At 45.9% G+C, this 23,372-nt stretch overlaps 2 protein-coding genes and 1 long non-coding RNA gene across 5 annotated transcripts; 2 read left to right on the top strand and 1 right to left on the bottom strand.

The window, feature by feature from the left end:
• Positions 1–1,644: 1,644 nt before the first annotated feature.
• CABLES2 (Cdk5 and Abl enzyme substrate 2) lies at positions 1,645–19,108 on the top strand. 3 transcript variants are annotated; one of them, XM_040650755.2, is made up of 10 exons: positions 1,645–2,147; positions 9,956–10,027; positions 10,220–10,312; positions 10,675–10,752; positions 11,907–12,015; positions 12,609–12,774; positions 13,467–13,570; positions 13,964–14,070; positions 15,321–15,525; positions 16,045–19,108. In XM_040650755.2, the coding sequence occupies exons 1-10, from the start codon at positions 1,654–1,656 to the stop codon at positions 16,159–16,161; spliced, it is 1,545 nt and encodes a 514-aa protein (XP_040506689.2). In that variant the 5' UTR covers positions 1,645–1,653; the 3' UTR covers positions 16,162–19,108. The 3 variants fall into 3 exon arrangements, with proteins under 3 accessions (XP_040506689.2, XP_015152141.2, XP_015152142.2); XM_015296655.4 differs by having other exon boundaries at positions 15,978–19,108; XM_015296656.4 differs by lacking the exon at positions 9,956–10,027 and having other exon boundaries at positions 15,978–19,108.
• LOC124417332 lies at positions 2,141–19,241 on the bottom strand. The gene is made up of 3 exons (XR_006931918.1): positions 18,605–19,241; positions 3,228–17,842; positions 2,141–3,127 (listed from the first exon to the last, which is right to left on the bottom strand). It is a non-coding gene; the product is annotated as an uncharacterized LOC124417332 (long non-coding RNA).
• A 21-nt stretch (positions 19,242–19,262) lies between these two features.
• Positions 19,263–22,683, top strand: RPS21 (ribosomal protein S21). The gene is made up of 6 exons (XM_417405.8): positions 19,263–19,313; positions 19,515–19,600; positions 20,472–20,535; positions 21,694–21,765; positions 22,386–22,441; positions 22,622–22,683. Exons 2-6 carry the CDS (start codon positions 19,551–19,553, stop codon positions 22,629–22,631), a joined length of 252 nt encoding a protein of 83 aa, XP_417405.4. The 5' UTR covers positions 19,263–19,313; positions 19,515–19,550; the 3' UTR covers positions 22,632–22,683.
• Positions 22,684–23,372: the final 689 nt, after the last annotated feature.

The following is a 23,372-nucleotide window of genomic DNA, read 5'->3' as shown; positions in this document are numbered from 1 at the left end:
CTTGGCAGAAGTTAAGATTCCTGCATGCTCCAGCTTGGAACTTGGAGCTTGGAGCCCCTTTCCAAAATAGCATCCCCGTGTTGGCAGCATGCTCAGCCAAAGCAGAGCTTCCCCAGCAGCAGCGATTCCACATCGCAGGGAGCAGCCAACAGCAGAGATCCCCCTGCTCTGCACCCAGCCCCTGCCTTGTGAGAGCGATGCAGTGAGGCCACCCACCTCTTTCAGCAGCAGATCCGTGAAACAGAGCACTGTGCCCACTGCAGCCATACACTGTGAGCCCATCAGATGCAGATGAAAGCTCCCAGCGCTGCCACACTCAGACCTCTGATTTCAGCTTTAAGGCAGCGGCCCATCAAGCGATGAAGGCCACCTCCTCTTCTTCATCCCGTGCTGACTCCATGGGGCAATTTGTGTCCTACAGCTGCTTTTGCAAGGAAAGACGAAGAGAAAAAAAAAAAATGCTTTTTTTCAATGTATTTATTTGAATCTTGAGTTTTAGAGAACTGTTTGCAGGAAGCCCAGTGAGGTTTCCATGCCCATTTATCCCTTGGCGTATTTGATTAGCCTGCCAGCAGGAAGGATTTTAATTCCTCTTTATCCCGAATAATTTTTTCACAGCTGTGATATGAGACAGTTCTGCCAAATAATTTTGGCTCGAAATCTGACCTATATGGAATACCATAAGGTACTGAGGATGTTCTCAGGACTTTGAGGGGAGACTTTATACTGCGCACTCTTATTTTAACAGTCTTTAAATGAGAGCCCACAAGAAAAAAAATGTATCTCCCATTTTATTGCTGATATTATTAAATGCTGTAGATATTATGGTAGAAATGTTAATGTACCATTTGTAACTGCAAGCCAAAATAATCTCATCACGCAGTCCTTAGCACCTGTTTGCATCTTACAGGACAGTTTCAACATCTATTCGCTACTGAGGGCACACATTTCAGTTCACGTCATTGGTCATCATTTGGATTGCCGGGGTTTCGCTCCCAGAGCACATCTGGACACCGCTGCATGGCGTCAGCAGCACACACTGACATCCTCCAGGGGTGGCACATGGGGCACAGCCCTTAGGAGTGAGAGCTCGGAGCATCACCTGGGCCAGAGGGTGTGCTTATATTGTACAGCATAACCATGGGAGCAGCGTGCAGTGCCAAGCTGTCCCGTGGAGGTAACAGTTTGTGCAGCTGTGCCATCCTTGCTTGCAGGAAGGCCAAAACTGTGGCAATGTGACACTGAGAGCAGAGATGGAGAAGTTTTATAAAGTTTTTTTTTTTTTTTTTTTTTTTTAAGAGATGCGATGGGTGGTTGTAGGGACGTGGGTTTGGAGAGGACGGAGCCAAGGGAGGAAAGGGCTGCCCACATCGCAGCCCCGGGGGGAGCAGGGCGGTACGAGGGGCAGCCCCCTCCCTGCGCACCCCGACCGGCGGAGCCCTGCGGCGGCGGCGCGGCGGCGCTAGGACCCCGTGGCGCGCTACCGGCCGGCGGGATGGGCGTGGCCACGCTCCGAGCCAATCAGCTCAGCGCCTCGTCCCCTTTCATTTGCATCCCGCCGGCACGCAGCCAATGAGCGAGCGAGCCGCCGGCGGCGCCGCGCTCCGAGCCGCCCCGCCCGGGCTGCCGAGGCGCTCCCGGCTCATTCGGAGAATGGCCGCGGCCGCTGCGTGCGGCTCCCCGGCCCCGCGGCCGCCCCGCGAGCAGCCGGCACCGCCTCCGCGGAAGCGGGGGGACTCCCGGCGGCGGCAGGCCGCGCTCTTCTTCCTCAACAACATCTCCCTGGACGGCCGTCCGCCTTCCTGCCCGGAGGCTGAGAAAGCGCCGCCTCCCCCCGCGGGCCCGGGAGAAGCGGAGGAAGCGGTGGAACCGGCCGGAGCCCCCCCGCGTCTGCTGTCCCCGCCGCGGGCGTCCAACGGGCCCCCTCCCGCTCTGCTGCTGCCGCCGCCGCCCGCGGCATCCCCCGCGGGGCTGAAAGGGGACGCGGAGCCGCCCCGCGGGGGCATCGCGCTGCTGCTGGGCGGCCCCCTCTGCCCGCCGGCCCCCCCCGGACCACCCGCGCTGCTGGGCGCCGTCAAACCGGGTGCCGCGGGGCTGCTGAGCCCCACGCAGAGCGCCGGGTTAGCGCTGGAGGTGCAGCGGCAGAGGTGAGTGAGGAGAGGGGTTCCCGGCTCGGCTCCTCCCCGCCCCTCGGAGCCCGGCCCCGTTGGGGCGTGGGAAGCCGAGGGCAGAGCGGAGCTTTCCCAGGGCCCTCACCCGGCCCGGTGCCCCCGGGGGGTGGAGAGCGAGCGTGGGAAAGCGGCGGCCCCGGGGGAGGAGGGGGGCGTGGGACGCGGGGCCGGGCGCTGCCGGGGGAGCACCTGGAGGGGGCGGGAGGGGCAGCCCCGGGGCCGCTCCGGTGGGGGGATGCTGTCCCCATCCCTACGGGAGCGCCTCCCTCAGCCCCGGGGCGCGGAGTTCCCGCTGTGTGTCCGGAGGACTCCTCTCAGCCCCTCTGTGCCGGCGTTCTGCTCGGTGGAAGGCAGCGTCCGGTTCGGATCTCGGGGATTTGAGCTCTAAAAGAGCTCCTTTCAGGCCGCTTCTTGCATAAAGAGCTTTGTAAAGCGAGCTGACCCCAGAGCCTGCCGATAAGGAGGACAAAACCGAAGGCACCAACAATCCGCGCTCCGTAGAGCGGCTCTCGGGGCTCTGACGGGCTGATATCCGTGTTGCTGAGCTGGGAGCTGCGGTGCAATTAGCGGTGCCGCCTTTGGGTGCACAGCCGGGCAGCTGCGTGCCGCCGGGATCGCGGGACGATGAGCAAAGCCAGAGAGCAGCAGCGCTGTGAGTAGCGGTGTGGGGTCCTCCTCCTGGGCTTCTCCCGGGCGCTGAGCTGTTCTTCTCTTGTATGCTCTTCGGTTTAATGCTGTGGGTGATGATTTTGAGTTTAGCATCAGGAGCTTTAGAAGTAGAGAGGTTTCGGTGATGTTATCCATACCTTCTCTTTTCCACGCCAAGTCGATCAGATGTTAAGAAAATACTCTTTAGTACATATTGCTTGGGTCTGCTCTTGTTCCGTGTCCTTCCTGCCCCTCTTGGTATCTCATCCCGAGCTGTCATGCTCCACCAGTGACTCCAATCAATCCAGCTGAAAAGGAAGATTAAATTGGAAAACAAAGGTAGAGAGAGGCGTGCAGAGGTAACCAGAGTAATGAAAGGGCTTCTGCGTGAGCAGTGACAAAACTGACCAGTATTTCAGCTTGGGGAAGAGATGGCTGCAAGAGCACAGGGCGTTGCGTTCAGCATTTGTCCGCTTGTATCTCTGATCTGTGCTATGTACAGTAACCTGCCTATGGGACGTGGTGGGGAGTTCCTGAGCTGCTCTGTGGCTTTCAGCTCCTTTAGGATGGAAACTTCCAGCAGGAGCTGGGTGTGTGCTGGCAGCACTCCTTGGAGGCATGGTTTCATCTGAATGCTTTGCTTTATAGTGCTCCTTCAGAAACTCAATGACTTAACCTCCCACTTTTGTTTCCCTTCAGGTGTCTTCTGTTAATGGCATCTTAAATTACAGTGCTATGTGTGTACTGCTTCCTTACCCGCCTTGTTCTCCTCTCTTCTCCCTTTCCACCTTACCCTGTTCTTTTGTTCTGTCAAAGAACAAGTGGAACACGGGGCATCAGAAATGACTGAGTTAATCCAAATCATTTCAACGTAGGAGTCTGAGCAGCAGTGGTAGCAGCAGTGCTTTGGACCAACTCTGCTTGGAAGCGTTGATTGGATGCTGTGTTGCTGACATAGGTGTGATCAAATCAGTTCCCTGTGTGCAATAGAAGAAGTGCTCGATCAGGCCTTCCTGCTGGTCGTGGCTTAATGCAGTGTTTTATCCCGCTGTCAGCTCTGTGGCTGCTTTCATTTGGAGAAACATTTATTTAAGAAAAGAAAAGCACAAATCCTGTGCTGATACACGTTTTTTTGGAGACGAGTGAAACATAATGCTTAAAGGCTTTAGCTGTCATTTCTAAGCCTTCTGTGCAGAAGCCTGGGCAGGCGTGGTGCTGTTAAGGAAGCAGCAGTACCCGTTGGAGGCTGTGAGCTGTGACTTCTGAGCCGTGGCTGTGGGCTGCTGTGCTGCTCAGGGCTGAACGCGAACGCCTTCTGTTCCTGGGCTTTATTTAAAGCTCAGCTGAGATGTTACGGCTGCACTCTGCTCCCCAGCAGCATTGCTTCAGCAGACTTCTCCCACGCTGCGCCCACAGGTGGATGTGTGTGGCCAATAGCAAATACCTGACAACTCAAAGCTGCCTCTCTTATTGATTGCCTGTTGTTTCCAGCCAGGTACATCCATCAGTCAGCAGCAAGGGGTGTGCCTGGCAGCTGTAACTCTTGAAGCCTGCAGGATCTCAGCGTGCTGCCTTAAAGCATAGTTTTGTTTGGTTTGCAGACTGGAGCACTTCCCTCCATTCTCTTCCTTCAGTCCCCCCCAGCTGGTGCCTCCCGTCTGAGCCATAGCACTTGGGTGTTTTGCAAAGCCCACTCTGAACACAGCCGTACGCTGGATGCTGCGTGCACATGAGGGTGAATACTGAGGTCTGAGGTTCTCAGTGCTTCTCGCATAGCTTCGCTGAGCACAGAAGTCCACTGCAGTTTAACCACAGGACAGCACTTTTGCTTTGGGTTTGGGTATGGCTTCTAGGCCTTTTGTTTCAGGAAAAAAAAAGACAGAGGGAATGTGACTTTCACAAAATTCTGTATTGTGATGTGTGTGCAAACCATGAAATCTGAGGTTTTTAATGAGGTATTGTTGATAAGGCAGGTGGGTGGTACTAGCAGGGCTGTAACTGAGCTCTTAGGATACAGAGCTATTAAACTCTTAACCTTTGGTTTATAGATACCTTGTGTACCATTTACTGTTTCAACCTGTGAAGATGATGTTATGTGAAGAGCTCTCCTTGTCTTGGAAGTGCAAGGGAAGGGAAGGCGTTTCACAAAGCAGTGCCCAGGTTTGTGGGAAGCACTGAGGCTGTAACACAAGAAGCTTCTGCAGGAGCTGGAACACCTTGGCTGGGAGCAGCTGCCTTCTGGGAGCACTGCCCTTGGGTTGTTTGTTGGGTTTTTTCCTTGGAACTTGGGAGTTTTATTGTGCCAAAGGCTCTTATTTTAGCAAGGCACATGATGAGATGTATCATCTCTCAGGGAAGTACTTGAATATTTCCATAATGCATAATGTCCTCGGTGACATCTCTTGCATTTTGCATGCTTGTTTTGGTCGGCATTTTGGTCATCTTAGCAAACAGAGCATGAAGCACAGGGGGACCATACCGGTGCCAGCTAGAGACACCCACAGGACACGGCAGAGCCCTGGGGAGCAGTGTCCTGGCCAGCACCTCCTGCTGGCTTTGGGAGCAGCAGTTCCAGCAGGCTCTCCAGAGGTGTATGCGTGCTTTAGGAGAAATGGGCTCTGGGCACTGCAGCCTTACATCTGCCTGCCCTGGGGCTTTGTTGCGACAGGCTGCTTTCCTAAGGCTTGCTGGAAGGCATCATTTTCTCCCTAGATTGTCGAAACACCCTTAGCACCAGAGCAATGTGATATATGGGCTCTGTTTCTGATTAGCATTAGGTCTTAATCTTATGTGGTTGTGAACCAGCAATGAGGCAGCAGCCACTGTGACAAAGATCTACAGTCACTTATTTCCTTGTTAGTACTTAAAATCTTACAGGCTGAGTAAGCTCCCTGTGTGCTCTGCCTCCACCTCCAGTCCTGCTGCAGTTTCTTGTCTCCTTCTCATTTGCCCCATGCGCTGCATGCTGCATTCCTTGCACACAGCTTTGCTGCTCTGCGAGGAGTGCAGGGTTTGCTCATGGGTTTGGGACCAGCAGGAAGGCCCTGCAGCCCTTCAGTTTTGCAAACAAACCTTGAATAAGAACACAAGGGTCAAAGATTTGGAGCCTCCTTTCTAACCCTGAGGTATGACACACAGCCCTGCTCCACGCTTTGGATCGTACTTTGTGTACTCGAAGTCATGTATTGCACCAAAGATGTGGCAATGGCAGTGGTTTGAATGTGATTTATTATCAATGTGGTCTAACTTCTGTGTCTGTAATTACTGCAGAGTTGTTGCTGCCAGCAAGCTGTGCTCAATCTGCTTTGGAGGAAAAGCAAATGCTTGAGACACTGACAGCAGTGGGGCATGGGGTGTGGGAATAGGGATTTTCACACACTACAATGCAAGCTTGGAAGCAGCAAGTGTCTTCCAGGCTGCCTACATAGTAGCAGTAGAGGAAAAATTAAGCTTAAAGATGGGATCAGGTTCCTGTAATCCTCTGTCAGCAGTGCTGTTACACGGTCACAGCAGCACAGCTCACTGCGGGTTGTTGGCTCACCCACAGGGAAGGGAAAACCTCACTGTGATTCTGCATGGTGTGTCCTGACAAAGCAGATCTGACAGGCATGTCTCCCTGTTGCAAGCAAGATTTGGGATCTATGGGCTCCTGGAGCAGATCACCTTTGGCAGTTGTCAGTAAGGCTGTGCCTGCACAAACCAGTAACCGACTTTTGCCATCATTACATCAATAACTCAGTCTCTTGGCAGCTGTGATTACACTGAGGTATGTGGAACACCTTGCAAGGGGGCAGCCATACAACTAACTTTGGAGTGAGAAATAAGAAACCGAATTCTATTAGCCTTAATTTTACGCTGTAATTAAAGATTCTTGACCTCCTCTGTTCCGTTCATCTATTAGCAGTGTGCGTTGTGAAGGAGCAGCAGAGGATCTGAGCCCACCTGCTGATTTTAGCCAAGTGCCCATGGGGGTGTGTGTGCATCCTCCACCATAGCATCCTCCCACCTAGAGAAGGGCGAGGGATGCAACTCATGATGTTATGGGGTGGAAGGAGCCCCAGATATTATTGAGGAAAAAACGTAGGCTGGGTGCAGGTCATCCTTCTTCCTATTCTTTTGCCTTCCTTTTTATTTCCTTTGATCATCTGGTTTGCTTCCTACGTTTTGCTTCTCTCTCTTGTGGTCTCCTGGGTGTCCACATGTGGCCTGGCCTGCGGGTGGGCTGGGGGACCCTGCCCTGAGCCCCCTGAAAGGCCACTGCTCTCCAGTTGGAGACTGTGGCTCACGCAGCTTCTTCCTTTCAGTTTGCAGGACAGGACACTGAGGGATTACCAGTGCTATACATAGAGTGCTCTTAGCTGTGTCCTGTCCTGCTGGGAACACTTAAGAGCTGGGTTAACCTCTGGCCCGGGATCCGAGTGCTGCTTCACTTTGTTACTTGCTTGCTGATACAAGTGTGGGGCTGGAAGCACTGAGAAGTGGGGTTTTTCAGTGGGAAATCCATCAGGAGGGAAATTAGGGCTGGCTGCTGCCTCCCAGGGTGGGAGTGGAAATGGAACTGAGCACGCGTGGCTGGGTTTTATCTGTTCTGAAGGTGTCTGGTTGGTGCTAGGTCATTTCAGAGCAGTGCTGTTGGATTCTGTGTGCACACAGATAACAAGGCCAGGCTTAACCCAGGACTCCTCATCTCGCCCCTCATCTCTGGGCACATGCTCTGTGTGGTGCAGTCCTGGGTGGGTCCTTCTTTATTGGCTCTTAGAACAGTGAGAAAGCACCAAAGGGAGGCCTTGAGTGGGGCTGGATGGACAGACAGACACAAACCAACCCTCTGGCTTGTCCAGGAGCGAGCTGTGTTGGCTCTCAGGTGGTTTGAACTTCCCTTAGGGTCCTGCTGATGTTACAGCCTCCTACACAGAACTTATTGAAGTTCTAATATTGGCTGATTTGATTTCTAATTGCCAGGTCGAGCATCAGTCAGGTACGTAAGGTAACAGAGTTCTGCTTTTGGCTTTCTGCTGTCGTATTGAAGTCACACTTGGCAGCAGTAAATGACTTGAAGTCTTTTGAACTCAGCAGATCAGACGCAAACAAGGGGTGTTATCCTGGGTGAGTCTGCTGAGCACAGAGTGCGTGGCTCTGCTGTTCTTCATTGGGCAGGAGCGGGGCTGCTGCATGACCTTGTGCTTCCTCTATGTGTGAACTGACTGTGTGAGAAGAGCACTGAAACTAAGACAGGTTGCAAGCTAAGTGCAGACAACTCAAAATAAAAGCCTTAGTTTGCAGCATACTGCACTGTGTAATAAAGAAGTTGTTGCTGATAGCGTTACTGCAGCAAGGCTCTGGTGTTGCAAAATGTTTGTTTGAGCACACAGTGTGCTCTGAACCAGTGGGACCTCTGAGAATGGAGGAGAGCATCCTGCCTTGCCTGGCACATTGAATTTCTCTGAGGTGACAGCTTCACATGAGGACAGAAAATCTCAGCTGAAGTGCAGCTAAAAATGAAGTTTCCTGTTGGCACAGCAGGGATGAGTCATTGTGGCTCTGAGCAAAGGGGCAGGATCCTTTCACTGCAGCAGCACTCAGTGAGATGTGCTCTCACAGCGCCATGGGGTCAGGTGCTTTGTGCTCTCATCCCTGTTGTCACTGGCTTCGGGTTTGCTTTTCCTGGTTGGAATCTTGGGTGGTGCTGTGTGAAGCCAGGAGTTGGACTCGATGGTCCTTGGGGTCCTTCCAGCTCAGGATCTGTGGTTCCATGACAGCAGTGGAGACGCTGAGAGCTGTTTTTGTGCCATAACATTTGAGATAGAAAACATCATGAAACGTGCAGGCCTGTTGTTTTTGGCGTTTTGTTTTAAATTGCAGACTAAATGCCAAAGTAGACTAAAGCACATGTATGTGAAAGCATTGAACTTTACAGGAAAGCTTTCACTGGCAAGCCAAAATATTTTAAAACTGAAGCCTGGATGAAAGGTGTTTGGATGCTGATGTCCATTCATAGGGAGGAACCAGATCATGGTCACATCCAGAATGCCAGTGGACCTGCTGTGTAGCAACAAAGCTGTGTGTTTGAGTTGCTTATCCAACTTCGCTGTAAAAACTCATCTATAGCTTCTGGCAATTAAGAAATCCCATGTTATCTGCCTTTGTTTGCCTTCCCTGCCCATTGCTCCCTGCACATACCCGAGGTGCCATGCTTTTGGCCTAGGGCTCAATATTAGCTTTTAAGCTTTAGGTTAACCCAGCATCCTACAGCGTATGTCCCATAAGCTTCTCCCAGGTTGGCTTCCATGACGATGTTTTTTTGTCTGTCAGTTGAGTTATGGTGCCACTTTGGCACTGGAATACACGTGGTTTGTGCTAAAAGCACAGCACAATGCATGCTTAAAGTGGAAAACATAGAATTTGACAGTTGTGGTGTCAGTATTTTGGTGGTGTTTGTTGAATCTGAGGACCTTGTTCCTATAGACATTGCAGCCAGTTTCTTTGTAGAACTCTGTCAATTAACTTGACTTTCTATTAACTGTCATACTAACTCACAAGGTTCCTACTGCTGCTCTCTTTGTATCTTCCATGTGGGAATTTCAGATGGGCCCTGAATACTCTTTGCATCCTCTAACAGCCCTCCCTGCTGTTCTCCTAAGAGCTGTATCCGTGTTGCTGAGCTCACATCCTCGACTCGTGGTCTGCTACTGGAGCAGCACCGTGTTCTGGGGCAGGAGTGGAGCTACAGATGTTCTGCCATCATACAGATGTGTGTGTTGATGTGTTTTGGTAGGCTGATATAAGATGCCTTGGTATGTGTAGGGAACTTTTTGTAATATTTCTGATAAGATTTCAAATGCGTATTTAGAAGCTCTTTGGGTGTTTAGCTTAGAGGTGGGTATTCTCTTGTTTTGAGTGGTCTTGTTACCAAAGCCAGTACAAATATGTACCCAAAGACTTCAAAGTGCCTAGCAGGGAAAGCAAGTTCTTGGCCTTTTTAGGAATGTGGAACTCATTGGAAGAGTGCTTCCCTACAAAACAAGTCAAAGAAAAGCTGCCGTTTGTCCTAAGAGCTCATACATCTGTTGCAGTTCATAAACTCAGAGGCCATGAACTAATACTGTTCACTCTTCATGGTGTTGTACATTTTGCAGAAGGCGTTTTATCTCCCAGCGCTGCTCTCTAGACTTTTTAGAAGACATAGTGGAATATGCCAGTGTACAAAGGTACTTCTTTCAAAAGCAGCATTAACCTTAACTCGTTGCATGCAGTCCTCTCCTCCCTCCACCCTCTTCCACGCCAGTATCTGAGGTCCTGCATGCTAGTGCTGCCATCTGATCATACACCTGGCACGGTTTTTCCTCTTGTTGTTGTTTTTCAGAGCACTGAAGTGTTTGGGTTTTGTCTTATAATTGCAGAACCAAGCATATATCTGGGTCTCCAAGGCACAAGAATTTGAAGAAGATGCACTTCATCAAGAACATGAGGCAGTATGACACGAAGAACAGCAGGTAACACCTGGAGATCAGCCGTACCTTCATACTTGTGTGAAATGGGATGTGCCCACAAACAAGCTCTAGTTCCATGTGGTTAGCTGGGTGACATCAGTGGGAATAATGCAGTGTTCCTGTGGTCTTCCTAATGTTAAACACGTTTTATGTCGAAGGCGGGGGGTATTTGTATCTGCTACATCTGCAGTAGTCTGCTGATGGTTCTGCCACTGATGGAGAAAGAGAGGATGTTAAGCCATTCTGCCCAAACCCCATCCTCCTTTCTAGCACAGAGAGGAGTTCCATGTTTGTGTTTCATAGGAAGCTGCTTTGTAACTTCTGGATGACAATTCTTATCCTGATCTTTCCCCATCTCCTTACAGGATCGTATTAATCTGCGCTAAACGAACGCTGTGCGTGGCTTTTTCTATCCTACCTTATGGGGAGAGTTTACGTATCAGGTGAGTTGCCTTTAACTGTGCTGTTGTTTGTGGAGGGTCTTAAATGAGTACATCTGCTATAGGTCTGCTGCTTTCCTTACTGGGAAGCCTTCAAGGCTCTATAGTGATGCTATAATGAGGTTTGAGATGTTCTTCCATTTTTTTTCACCTCTCCAAAGCCATGAATGTCACTGTTCACAGTCTAGGCCAAATAGAAGCAGTTTAGCCTGATTTTTATACTGCTTTTAACAGCTGTACTCCATTTTTTTGCATGGAACTGTAAATATGGTCAAATATGAGAAACAAGTCCTGCTATTTAGATTTCCACGCAGCTTTGCTCAGTCTCTCGTGAACTATTAAGTTGATTCTGTGAAGGTCTGACCTACAAGTATACCATAGAAAATCATTTTATTTTAATCCACTTCTGCCAAAACAATTGTGTTGTCACTTCTGTCCTGTACGTAACATATGGCAGAAGGAAACGGATGTTTGGTGGTGGGAATTGTATTGTATTCAAATACACTTGCTGTAAAAATAGTTGATGGGAAAACGTTTTCCCATTTAGTGGAAAAGCAGCAAGGTTGCTGGTGTTATTTTAGGGCACTTGTGAGCTCAGTGTTATTCTGCTTGTGTGGAAGCTGGCAATGCAGTTCTTCAACTGAAAGCTGTCTTTTTTGTGCTGGAATATAGGTGACAATGCTGCTATCACTGAAGCAGAGTTCTGGTAGCAGCTCAAATTCCTCGTGTGAGCTTGTGTGCTCAGTGGCTGGAAAATGGCAGCTGAAAGGCCAGCTTCTGATCCTAGAAAACTAGTCATATAAACTGTGCTTGCTGCTAAGTGTTTGAGCATTTCTGTCTTACCAATGGTTTGTCTTAGGCAGAAGGACCGTACCTAAAAATAACCCCATTTTTGATGGGCACGTTGCTGCAGATTTGACTTTTAGAATGAGGTGAAGTGCAATTCTTGACTTAATGAACGTCTCCACGTTTTGAAAAGAGTAGTGAAAAATTAGCACTTACTTGGAGATGAGGTTGGTGGACAGTCCAGTTCATGCATAGTGGAGCTCTGACCCTTTGGTGCTGGTGGAGGCGCAGGACAGGCCCTGGCATTCACCTTAAGGGCAGCTGAGCTCATGCTGTGTTTTCCAACAGTGCGTTTTCTTGTCTGCATTTAGTGACCTGAAGATGGATGGACAGAAGCAGCGACATCCTTCTGGGGGCGTTTCGGTGTCCACTGAGATGGTCCTTGGCATGGAAGGAGTAGAGCTGGGGGCGGATGGCAAGGTAAGGAAATACTTTTTGTCTCCTGATCTGTAATGCTGATGCCTGGCGTGGGGCAGCGGGTGGGTCAGCTGGCTGCTTTCACCTCTGTGACTGTTTGATACGGGGGCAAATCACTTGTTTATACAGAGCTTCCATAAACTGAGAACTCTAACTTAACAGAGCAGTGGAAGTCTGCTTAGATCCTTAAAGTTTTGAATGTTTGACTTGTGATAATGCTCCTGAGGAGGCTGTCAGTCTCTGGTCATTTCTGCCTCCATTCCTGGAGAATTGTCTTCACTGGCATCTCAGACAATATGTGAATAATTTTTTTTAACATCCTCTAACAACCTCTTCAGTTATCTTTGTATATTGCCAGAACTTTATTGATGTGATTCTCCCCCCTTTTCTTTTCCTACATCCTCAAAAACTCTTTCATACTGAAGACCACAAAAGCAAAGTATTCCTGCATGCAGGCTTTTCCTCCCATCCCCCAATTTCAAGGTCCTCGCTCTCACTGGGGATCTCCGAGTTGTAGAATCCTATATATCTGAAAGTAAGCTTTCAGTATTGTTTTTTTTTTCCCCCATAACTACTACAACTTTCTCTTTTTGAAGGTTGTGTCCTATGCAAAATTCCTGTACCCAACCAATGCCCTGGTTGTTCGCAAGGCTGACAGCCATAGTGCTGTCCCTTCCTGCCGAGCTGGTGCTTCACGGAGTCTTCCTGGGTCGAGATATAAACCTGTGACTGCAAAAATGATACCAGCAGGAACAGAGATCGGTAAGGATGGCTGCCAGCGTGCTCACCACTTCTGCACAGAGCAGAAAGGTGGGAAAGGACTGTGTGTGTGAGACAATTGCAAGTGGTGATGTGTTTGGAAGGAGACCGCTTAGAGCTGAGCAGAGAAGGTTTGTTAGTGAAGTATAAAGGTTGAGCCTTAAGACAGACTTATATTCACTACTCCTTGCATCCTCTGAATATCCGGTGTAGCTTATGCAATTCAAGGACTGCAAAGCATTTCCTTGGAAATGTGAGGCTTAATACTGCTCAGCTAGAAACATCTGGTGTGCATGGGTACAGATGGCCTTCCTTGCCTTCTAGCACTGTAACAATGCACAAATCAAAGGTTTGTGTTAAACTCTGTAAAAGAGCAAACCTGACAATGCTATCATCTGTTAGATTTGAGCAGCAAACCAGGTTTGTGCAGTTCTCTGTGCATACTTGTGGAAGACAAACTGCTAGTTTGCAGTGTCTAAAATGGTGTTGGGCATATGTTGGAGACAGCTTGTTTGCTTTGTATTAACTGTAATACCTGACACATACAGAATGAAAATGCGTGACCCTAGCTGCAGCTTGCCTGCCCTGTGGGGTCTGCCAACATTGTAGCATTTGCTGTTTGAACATTTTATTAAAAAGGAAACAGAAAACTTGAAGTTCTGTGGCTCAACATTGTGCTTTCCTCATTCTTTCAGGAAGCGAAGCCGGGGAAGTGGCAGAGTATGATCCTAATCTTCTGGATGATCCTCAGTGGCCCTGTGGAAAACATAAACGGGTTCTCATCTTTGCCTCTTACATGGTGAGTGGTTGTGTACCTGAGCAGAGTGAGTGCCTGAGAGATCCTCCTATAAACAACTTCCCCTGGGGAGAAACAGTCCTTGAGGAAGTGGCTGTGGCTTCTTAAGAGCTCATCAGGAGATGCACAAGTAGTTGAGTTTGTATGCTGAGCTTGTCAAGGGCCAACTTGTCATGTCTCCAAGTTGGCATTTATTTATTGTAGCTGTTTGCTTACTAGTTCATTAAGATTTTTTTTCTGTGGCTGAGACTCAACCTAGGCTATTACCTAGGCATTACAGTATTATCAAATAAAACTTGGTTTTGCCTTTGTACTGAGGTGTCCTTGACAGACTTGTCCAGCTGTCAGTGCTGCTCACAGGGCAAATAACAATACATTTTTCTTCCTGTGTTTCAGACAACAGTCATAGAATACGTGAAACCCTCAGACCTTAAAAAGGATATGAATGAAACCTTCAGAGAGAAGTTTCCTCATATCAAGCTGACGCTGAGCAAAATTAGGAGGTAAGAAACAAGCAGTGAAAAATGAGAACATCATCTACACAGTACTTTTATCTGCCACTTGTATGGAGCAAATACTAGACCTATTTATAGTATATATGATTAAATGCTAATCTCTTGTTGCTGGTTGAGCTGGCTGTGGGATGACAGGAATGCTTAGGTTGCCGGGAAAGAGTAACAGTTGGTTTTCATCGTTCAGCCTAGATGAGTTTTGTTTCATCAGCACTAATAGCCAATTAACAGTGAAGTAGCATCAGCTTTGAAACAAATACTTGTAACTTGATTGTTTGGCTTTCCTGCAGTCCTGCTTTTATCCAGATCATCTCTGGCTGTTTTCACCTTTCGGTTACAAGACTTGCTGATGAATGTAGACTCAACAGGATTCTAGAATAAAAAAGTCTGTTCTGGGAATACTTGGTGAAGAAAAGTATTTTTTGAAGGCAGGACTGTGCACACAGAATTCCTCCCTGTCCAGGAAATGTCTGACTGTTCACCAATGAGATGTACTGTTGTGCCTTCTGAGAGCTGTAATCTTGCTGGTATTACACCAGAGTTAATGCAATTAGGGCCTTCTGAAATAGCCAGCTTAGAACATGATATTGCTGAATCACTAGCATTGCAGCTCCCAGCTGAGGGCAAGGTTTGCTTATTCAGAGTCTGGCAGTGCCCTGCATGCTCCCCTCTGTAGTTGTTATAAGCAGGGTTTTTTTGCAGAGAGCTCTGTAGCACGGTGATAGCAATGAGAGGGAGCATCCAGCACAACGTTCTCCTTCATGCAGAAGTGAAGGGCCATCTGCTATGGGAGGGTATGAAGCAGTTTGCCTTCCCCCTCAGACCTGATTCTTCTCTGAGGTATGTGGGAGACAGGCCTCCCACTGCACAGCATTGATGTGACAGTGTGTAGGTCAGGGCAGTGGGGTCTTATGAATCATGAACGTGTTTGGGATCTCAGAGGGATCCATACAGCAACAGCCTGTGCTTCAGTGAAGGAGCTGAACCCATAGTGTTCATGGACAGATAAGGAACTTTGCTTCCACAGTAGATGCAGTCAGCCAGCTTAAATCAGTTCGAGGATCAGCTCCAGCTTGCTGCCAACTGGGCTGCTCCAGTCTGGGATAATACCAGTCCTGGTTTCCCAAATAAGAGTCCTGAATGTGTGCTCTTCTGAGTTTCCACACTGAAGTGTACCTACAGCATTTTCTGAAAGCTCTTGTGTCTCAGAGTGTGTTTTCTTTTATCCTCCCTGTTTTTAGTTTGAAGAGAGAGATGCGGAACCTGAGTGAAGAATGCAATCTGGAGCCAGTTACTGTGTCCATGGCTTATGTGTACTTTGAGAAGCTTGTCCTCCAAGGCAAACTCAACAAACAGAACCGCAAACTGTGTGCTGGTGCTTGCGTTCTGCTCGCAGCCAAAATCAGCAGTGATCTCAGGAAACATGAAGTTAAACATCTTATAGATGTAAGTACCGTGAGGCATGTTTTGGGTGTGGTCAAAACCTTCCTTTTTCATAGAACAAAGCAAAGATGAGAAAAACATCTTCAGCAGTGCGTGCTGCATTCAAGACTATCTCTTTCAGTTAGTTTCAAGCTTCATCCAGGGCTCTTCCTTTTGGATGCTTTTTCTAGTTTATGAAAAGCTCCTGACTGATGCAGTATAATGTCCTACTGATCCTACAGTGAGGTTATTTTTGTGTAGTGGTTGCCTGGAAAACAGTAACTGCTGTGTGGGTGTGACAGCTGTGCTGATCTACATGTTTGATCTGTGGCAATACTTCTCTCTGGCCTTGCATTGCTCATTCCTCTATTATGTTGACTTAATCCAAAAGTGCATTGATAAATTCCGGATAACTGATTCTGTTTCTCCCCCTCTGCTCTTTTTTTTTTTTTTCTTTTTATTTATTACTATCATAGAAACTAGAAGAGAGATTCAGATTCAACAGAAGAGATCTTATTGGTTTTGAATTCACTGTCCTTGTAGCTTTGGAACTGGCTCTCTATCTTCCTGAAAACCAAGTGTTACCTCACTACAGACGGCTCACACAACAGTCTTAACCAAAGCTACACTCCAGCTGGTGGCTGGCGGCGCTGGGGATAGCATCGCTGAGCTCTGCTGCTGACATTGCCATTGGCCTTCGTGCCCTGGGAGCATCCTGCCAGCTCTAGTTCTAAAGTCTGCAGTGTGTTTTCAACCTGTCAAGGTTTGCATTACGGACACGCATGAGAAGTCTGGGAGATGGTACGAGAAGAGTTGTTGAACTTCATTTTGTTTTGGACATTTAAAGCACAAATATTCACCAGGCAGCTGTCATGGCTGCTGATTATTCCTTATTTATCTTCTCAGTTTTACTAAAACTGTTCTCCCTTATGAAGAATCCTATGGTATTGTTTCTTTTTTTTTTTTTTAAGCTTTTATTTTTATTCCTTGAAACTAAAGGAAGCATCACTTCCATTCCAGTGCACCATTAAGTCCAGATGTTTCTAAGAGTCTTCTTGCATTTTTACATTAATGGAACACATACTTTATTTTTTTAAAGACGTGCCTAAAACTGGCTGGTCCGGTACCAGTACTTTTTAAGTTAGTTATGTTATTTAGTAGAGAATCCTGAATTTATATAGCCATTTATTCTTTACCTGCATTGGCCTTGTGTATAAGGAAAATGATTCCAGTATATCTGCACTAGTGATACCCAGGGCATCTGTCCTACACTATCTATAACTAGACTGAAATTGCTGTTTCAATTTAGTTAACTATAATACCTGAAGAACATAAATTTTATTTAAAGATTGTTTTGAAGTCTGTCATGAAATACCACCAGTTGGACAAGGTAGCTGCAGCAAAGTGATTACCAGCCCAATTCACTCTTAAATGAAAGATGAGTGCTTTTGACCAAGAGCAACTTGGTCTAAAATATATAATTTCTTATATTGATTTGTTTCTGTGTTCTGTAGTCTGAACTAAGCACCTTTTTCAGTGGGACTGTATTATATATGGTCTTACATGCTCTGAGCAAGTACTTAAGTCAGTAAAGCTATTTCTGCCAAACCAAGCCAATGACACAAAGCATGCTTGATATTGAAAATGCTACTTTTCTTACTCTGTTCTTCCAAGCATTGCATCACTGTGACAGTCCTCATAATACTAGCATTTGTTGCACACCTGAACAGCCACTTACCAGCTGGCGCCAGGCAGCACCCCACTGCTTACACAGAGGTTGTTAAGTTCTGTGGCCATTGACTATTTTTTCATTTGTTCTTAAAGTATCCAGGTTGGGAATGAGCTCTGATTACATGTGGAACCTTCTGTGATATTGGCTCTTGGTTTTATTTTCTGAAGCAATATTATGATACAGGTAGCTGTGTCCATTTGCAAGAAGCAAATCTGATGCTTGGCTATAATGACTGAGAAATTTGTAATTTGTTTGACTTCTAAATGGAGATGCTAAACCTTGTACTGAGGTATGGGTACCTGCTATCTAATATGTAAAGTAATGTAAATTTCTGTTCCTTGTATTAGATGTTGTAGGCAGAAACAAAGCTGAATCTTTATTCTTCAGCCATGTTTTGCCTGCAGCTAATTTTGCTTCATTAGAGTTGCAGCAAACTGTATTGGACCCCCTTCCTCTTTATGTAGGGCTCAAATTGTATTTTTCGTATGGAATAACTACACTGACTATTGAATCCTTTGTAACTGTGTTCAGCTGTACGTAGCTTCAAGTTGTCTGTGTAAACTTAATATGCTTCTGGCTTCTCTTTAACACAGAAGGACTTTCCAGTCTCTGTAAGTGAGATGGTAGGTAATTAGGTAGGCTTGCCAATTATGTAAGGGCTTTAAAATTGCCTGCTGGTTCAACTTTCTACTGAATATAATTGTAATTGCATGCAATTAATAACAAAGTGCTAAACATATGGTGAGCCTTGGAATTAGTGAACAGTGGTGAGGACAACTGAAGTTGGCCCACCACTCCCTATGATCGTTGGGCAAGGAGGAAGAGCTGAAATTGAGCAAAGAAATCCTTCACGTGATATCTCCAGAAATTCATAAACCACTTTGTTTAGTGAGAAAGAAGTTGGAGAACATCTCTGGCAATTTCTTTCTACTTAGCGTATGAAGAGTCGTCTTTAACAATTAACTTTCTCGCAATATAGGGGAAAAAATGTATTTATTTTTGGAGTAGTTCAGTCTGTATTCAGTGGAAGGAAGTTTCTCTCGTTGCAGTGGGCGTTTGGGCTGGAGTTCCTCTTGAAAAACGGGAAACTATTGTTTACCATCATAAATGGGTAAGGTTTGGGTTGTATTTTGGTGTGGTTTGGGGTTGTTTTTGTTTTTCTTCAGAAGAACAGATTAGGATAAGGAGTATTACTTTGAAACAGCATTCTATCATTTAACTCTAAGCATTGGCTGAGGCTCACGCAGTGGTGCTGAGCCTGGAGGCTGCGTGGGGTGCAGGCAGATGTGGCAGCCCCGTGGGGCAGTGATGTTGGAGCAGAAGCAGTGCTTTTGGGCCGGCGGCAGCCAGATGCAGCTTGTAAATGAGTACCTCTTTTGTGTTGTCTCTGCAGGATCAGTCCTGGAGCAATACAGTAGCCGTGTATATGTGTTTATTACTCTGTTGCCAGTGTGTGGCTTCCAGCCCCGTTCAGTTCTTCCTATGTGGCAATATTTATCACTTCACCTAAAAGCTGCCACCGTGTGGCAAAGGACTATTACTGCATTACCTATTAATAAAGCGGGACCCAAACCCTAATCAGCTTCATCGGGCTGCAGAGCACTCCTCCTGGGGCAGCTGTGGCTGAATGCTGTGCACCTGTGAGTGCGGTGCTGCTCTGGCTCAGCACAGGCGATTCTCGACAAGAGGCTATACGTTCTTGTGTAAAATATATATATATGTATACATATACACTGTCACGGTTTTTGGCTTACTGTGTTATTTAAGAATCTGGGTTAGACCGTTCCATGTACTTTTAGTTTTTTCCCCCCGTGAATTTGTGCGTTTAAGATGCTGTGAAATAAAAACGGTTTTGATACGTGTTTTGTAACCAAACGTCGCGTTTCGGAATGGTGCTTGTGCTCCCGGGGACCGGCGGACGGGGCTGGGCAGAGATCACAGCCCAGCCCCGGCCTCCTCTGAGAGAGCCTAACGTCGCCTCTGACGTCATTACGCCACACCGGAAGTACTTCCTCCTCCCGCGCGCTCATTTCCGCTTCCGGCGGGCAGCTCTTCCTTTCCGCCGTGGTGCGTGTGTGAGGTATGGCGCTGGCACGCGGCTGCTCCTGGGCCAGGGCTTGGTGCGGGGCGGGGGCTGGTGCAAAGGGGCTGTGAAAGCCGGAGAGGTCGCGGGGGCTGGAAGGCGGGAGGGAGGATGACCGTAGCTCCGTTCCCGGCGTGCTGTGAGGCGAGGTGGGGGGATCTGTAGGGCCCGGGCTGAGCTCTGCCTCGCTCACTCCAGGTCTTAGCGCTCCGTGCCCGGCCCAACCCGCACACGATGCAGAACGACGCCGGCGAGTTCGTGGATCTCTACGTGCCTCGGAAATGGTGAGCGGTGCTGTGGTATTTCCTATGCAGAGAAAGGGAGAAGAGGCTGACGCTTGGCCTATCGTGGTTTTTATTTTTAGGAGGGGATCATATTCCTGTATTTTTACGCATCTACTCTAAATTTTTTTTATAGTGAAGACTATATTTGAAGAGAATACTCTATGTTGGGTTGCACTGCAGCCACACTTACAGTGGCTGTGGCAGATCGTTTAGGTCTGCTTTCAGAAGGAAACATTTGTAGTGTAGTAGCATTTCTGTGCTGCTGGCTGTTGCAGTAAACATCTGAGATGATTGTTATCTCAGGAGTGCATCATAAAGACAACGTTGAGAATGTAGAAAATGGGCAGTGAGAAGGCATTTCTACATCTAATAAAATGCATACAAGTGGTTTATTTTGAAGTGATTTTTTTTTTTAATTTAGATGTTTTTAAAGCCAGTCATTTCTGAGCGGACTGAACAACGTAATGTTTTTTGATAGCTTTAATGGCTCCTAGTGAATAAAGGTATAGAAAATTCCCCTTTTTAAGGATTTCATTGACCTGATGGTTTTTGCACATTAGAAAAGTCAAATTTGATAATCTGTTTTGAAAGTCTTTGCTTGTGGCTGCTTTGTATAAAAATAAACTGAGCATGCCAAGTTGGAGGGATCATTGGCAGCTGAGAATGAGTCAGGTGAAAGTCTCCATTAAACGTTCTTAAAAGTGAATTCTGATTAATTTTTTTTGTGTGCACTGAAGTGTCTGAGCCTTGTGTTTGTTCCTGTGAACTTGTGCAGCTATTGTTCTCGTGTAAGTCTAGCTTTGACAGTCTATTTTTACTGTCATTGTCTTATTTCTTTTTATTTAAGTATACCTTGTTATTTACTCCCTAGCTCTGCCAGCAACCGAATAATTGGTGCTAAGGACCATGCTTCCATTCAGATAAATATTTCTGAGGTAAGTTTCTTAACAGAAGGGTTTGATAAGGGAGCAGTACCTTTTAGTTCTGGTAGAAGTTAGTAAATACAAACACATGTAGTAAATCTCAGTAATTGTACAAGTGTAGAAATGGAGGGCTTTTGTACTTACTAGGATACTACTGTGTCACTCCTGGTTATTTTTCAGCCTGGTGGCTGAAAATGACCTGTTCCTGACCATTTAACTGTGTGACTAAATAGAACACCCAACTTTAGATATTTAGAGTTAAAACTAGAGGATTTCTTATCCTGAAGGTAATGGAAAGTTCTTAATTGTGGAACATTGGTATCCTTTTCAGTTTTACCTGCCCAAAAAAAGCACATTTCTTCAGCCTGTTTTGTTGCATCCAGTTCTTCAATTTTATGTTCTTGTTGAATTAGAACATGGAGTATTAAAAGAACTGAGAAGTGTGAAAGAACTGTTTATTTTTTCTTCAGTGAGAGATCACAAGGCTACATTCCGATATAAATCAAGAGACCCTGTTGTTTAAAATCCATCTGACTTAGAACATTTCTTAAAATTATTTTTGTTTGTGGTTTCTTGTAAACATTAGGCAAATACATCCCTTGTTCAGTCTGTCCTTTTTGATCCCTGTTGCTTGCTTTCCAAAGATCAGAGATTAGCAGAACTTGGAAACTAACCCATGTGGTATTACAGTGTTCTCTACGCTGTTTAATTTCATTATTTGTATTGTTCAGCTATATTTCTCCTGTTAAATTTCTCAGTGATTGGACAGAATGAGACCATTCATGTCCTTCAGCTTGGTCATTTTTCTTCCTTTCTAACAACATTGTCCCCTTCATCCCACACCTAAATTTTCCATTACATTATCTTGACTTAATTAAAAGAAACTTGAAAAAATATTAAACAGGCAGTAAAGTTTACCATTTTTGTGTTGTATTTTGTAATACTGTGTGATCCATTATATGTTATAGCTGTTTTGTAGTAAACGATACATTTGCTTTGTGTATATATATATATAGCTTGTAGATTCTAACAGACATACACATTTGCCTTGGGGTTTTGCAGAAAAACAAATAATATTTGTTAGTGAGCTTTTGGCAAGTATGATGTGCAACTGTAAAATCTGGTAAGAATTCTGTAAGAACCTGTGGACTGATTTGCTTGTAATTACAGGTCGACAAGGTAACAGGCAGAGTCAATGGCCAGTTCAAAACATATGCCATCTGTGGAGCAATTCGTAGGATGGTGGGTATTTTCTTGAAACAGAATATGATTGTGTTCCTGTTTGTCTTGATGGGTCGTTTTTTAGGTATGCTTGGCCCTGGAAAATGAAGTGTGCTTTCAGCACATTCTAGAGGAAGAGCTTTTGTTGGGATAATAGAGAATGAAGACATGAGCTAATTAAGAATTAATTTCTTATGTTTTCTTCTCAATTCTTTGATTTGGGGTATCATTTATGTTTGTATTTTTTGCAAACCACTAGAAGATGCAAGTTAATTTTTTGTCTTCCAAGAATACTTCAGGCAACTGACTGTTTGTCGTTATTAGGTATGGTACTGTCTTAAATTTGTTAAACAAGCATTTTGTGAAGCTTCCTAGAGTTCATCAGCAGTTCATTTAGTCAGAAATGTGTCTTGTTAATGCAAGTGTGCATTTTATCAAGTTCTGTTTCTTATTCTGAGGAATGAAAAATTAACAGCTTGTTTTAAAAACAGTAATCTGTGGCAATAAAATGCAATGATCTGCTTTGAAAAAAAATAAACATCCCTGTGCATTTCATTGCCACCAGTAAGTGCTGCTGCTGCCTCTTTTCAGTCTGTATCAGCAATCATTCACTCATCTAAGAATTATTGTTTTTATTATAGGGGGAATCAGATGACTCCATTCTGCGTCTGGCAAAAAATGATGGAATTGTTTCCAAGTACGTATGTTTATCTTCCCATAGTAACATTTGCAGAGGTAACTTTCATGTCCAAATCCAAATTTCAGGATGAAAACGTATACATTGTATTTATAGGATGCTTGCACAGTTGGTCTGGAATACTTACTGGAGCTGTTCAGGTGTAACAGCTTGTAACATCTTTGTTTTATTTTCTTCTAGGAACTTCTAACAACTGAAACTGGTATGGATACATTGGATGTAAAATAAACAGTTTCAACCAATATTGTGCTGTGTCTTTTGTGCAAGTAGTGAACACCAGTGGATTCATTATGGTTTGTCTTAAAAGTACTTAGAAATGTTTATCAGTGAAGGGTGCATTATACAGATTCTAGTTTTGAAATCTTGGGACAAATCAAATTGTAGAGCAGCATCAGAGCTGTAAATCAAGAATTTCCACTTCACTCTTTGTCCACTACAATCTTTCTAATTATAACAGGCTTTGCAGTTGTAGCTCATCTCTTTTCATTTCTAGTGGAACAGTTTGCAATGGAACAATCTAATCCTGCTTGCTGATATTTTTCACTGGCCAAACCAAAGGCTTTGTTTTGGTTATGCTATCAAAGTTTATCTTTTTTCCTGCTGATAAAAGGCTCACAATATTTGTTCTGCCTTTGACACATGTTTTGTAAGTGAATTACAAATGCTGGAGCTCATGGAAAACTTTAAAAAAGAAATAAATACTTTGTTGTGTGCTAGCAGCCTGATTTCAACATGAGAGAGACAGCATTTTAACCCCTCAAGTATGACCTTGATGCTGAGAAGTGAGGAAGTGATTTACAGAGAAATAACTCTTAATATCTGGCAATACTTTGATAGCTCATTTAATAGTCTTTCAGTGTCTAGATAAACTTTCTGCTTGCTGGTGTATTGTTTCTTAGCTATCTTACTAGCAGAATCTGGGGAGTCTGCA

This window comes from Gallus gallus, chromosome 20, assembly GCF_016699485.2.
Source record: "Gallus gallus isolate bGalGal1 chromosome 20, bGalGal1.mat.broiler.GRCg7b, whole genome shotgun sequence".
Lineage (NCBI taxonomy): Eukaryota > Metazoa > Chordata > Aves > Galliformes > Phasianidae > Gallus > Gallus gallus.
Note: the sequence above shows the minus strand (reverse complement) of the source record. Positions and strands in the feature narration are given on the sequence as shown.

What these genes read in the sequence shown, in the direction of transcription:
- CABLES2 (XM_015296655.4), top strand. Translation starts at nt 1,654, where the DNA reads ATGGCCGCGGCCGCTGCGTGCGGCTCCCCGGCCCCGCGGCCGCCCCGC. An exon ending in TCATCTTTGCCTCTTACATG is followed by an intron (nt 13,571 to 13,963) that starts GTGAGTGGTTGT and finishes CCTGTGTTTCAG; the next exon opens with ACAACAGTCATAGAATACGT. An exon ending in ACGCTGAGCAAAATTAGGAG is followed by an intron (nt 14,071 to 15,320) that starts GTAAGAAACAAG and finishes CCCTGTTTTTAG; the next exon opens with TTTGAAGAGAGAGATGCGGA.
- RPS21 (XM_417405.8), top strand. Translation starts at nt 19,551, where the DNA reads ATGCAGAACGACGCCGGCGAGTTCGTGGATCTCTACGTGCCTCGGAAA. An exon ending in CTCTACGTGCCTCGGAAATG is followed by an intron (nt 19,601 to 20,471) that starts GTGAGCGGTGCT and finishes TTTACTCCCTAG; the next exon opens with CTCTGCCAGCAACCGAATAA. An exon ending in TTCAGATAAATATTTCTGAG is followed by an intron (nt 20,536 to 21,693) that starts GTAAGTTTCTTA and finishes TTGTAATTACAG; the next exon opens with GTCGACAAGGTAACAGGCAG.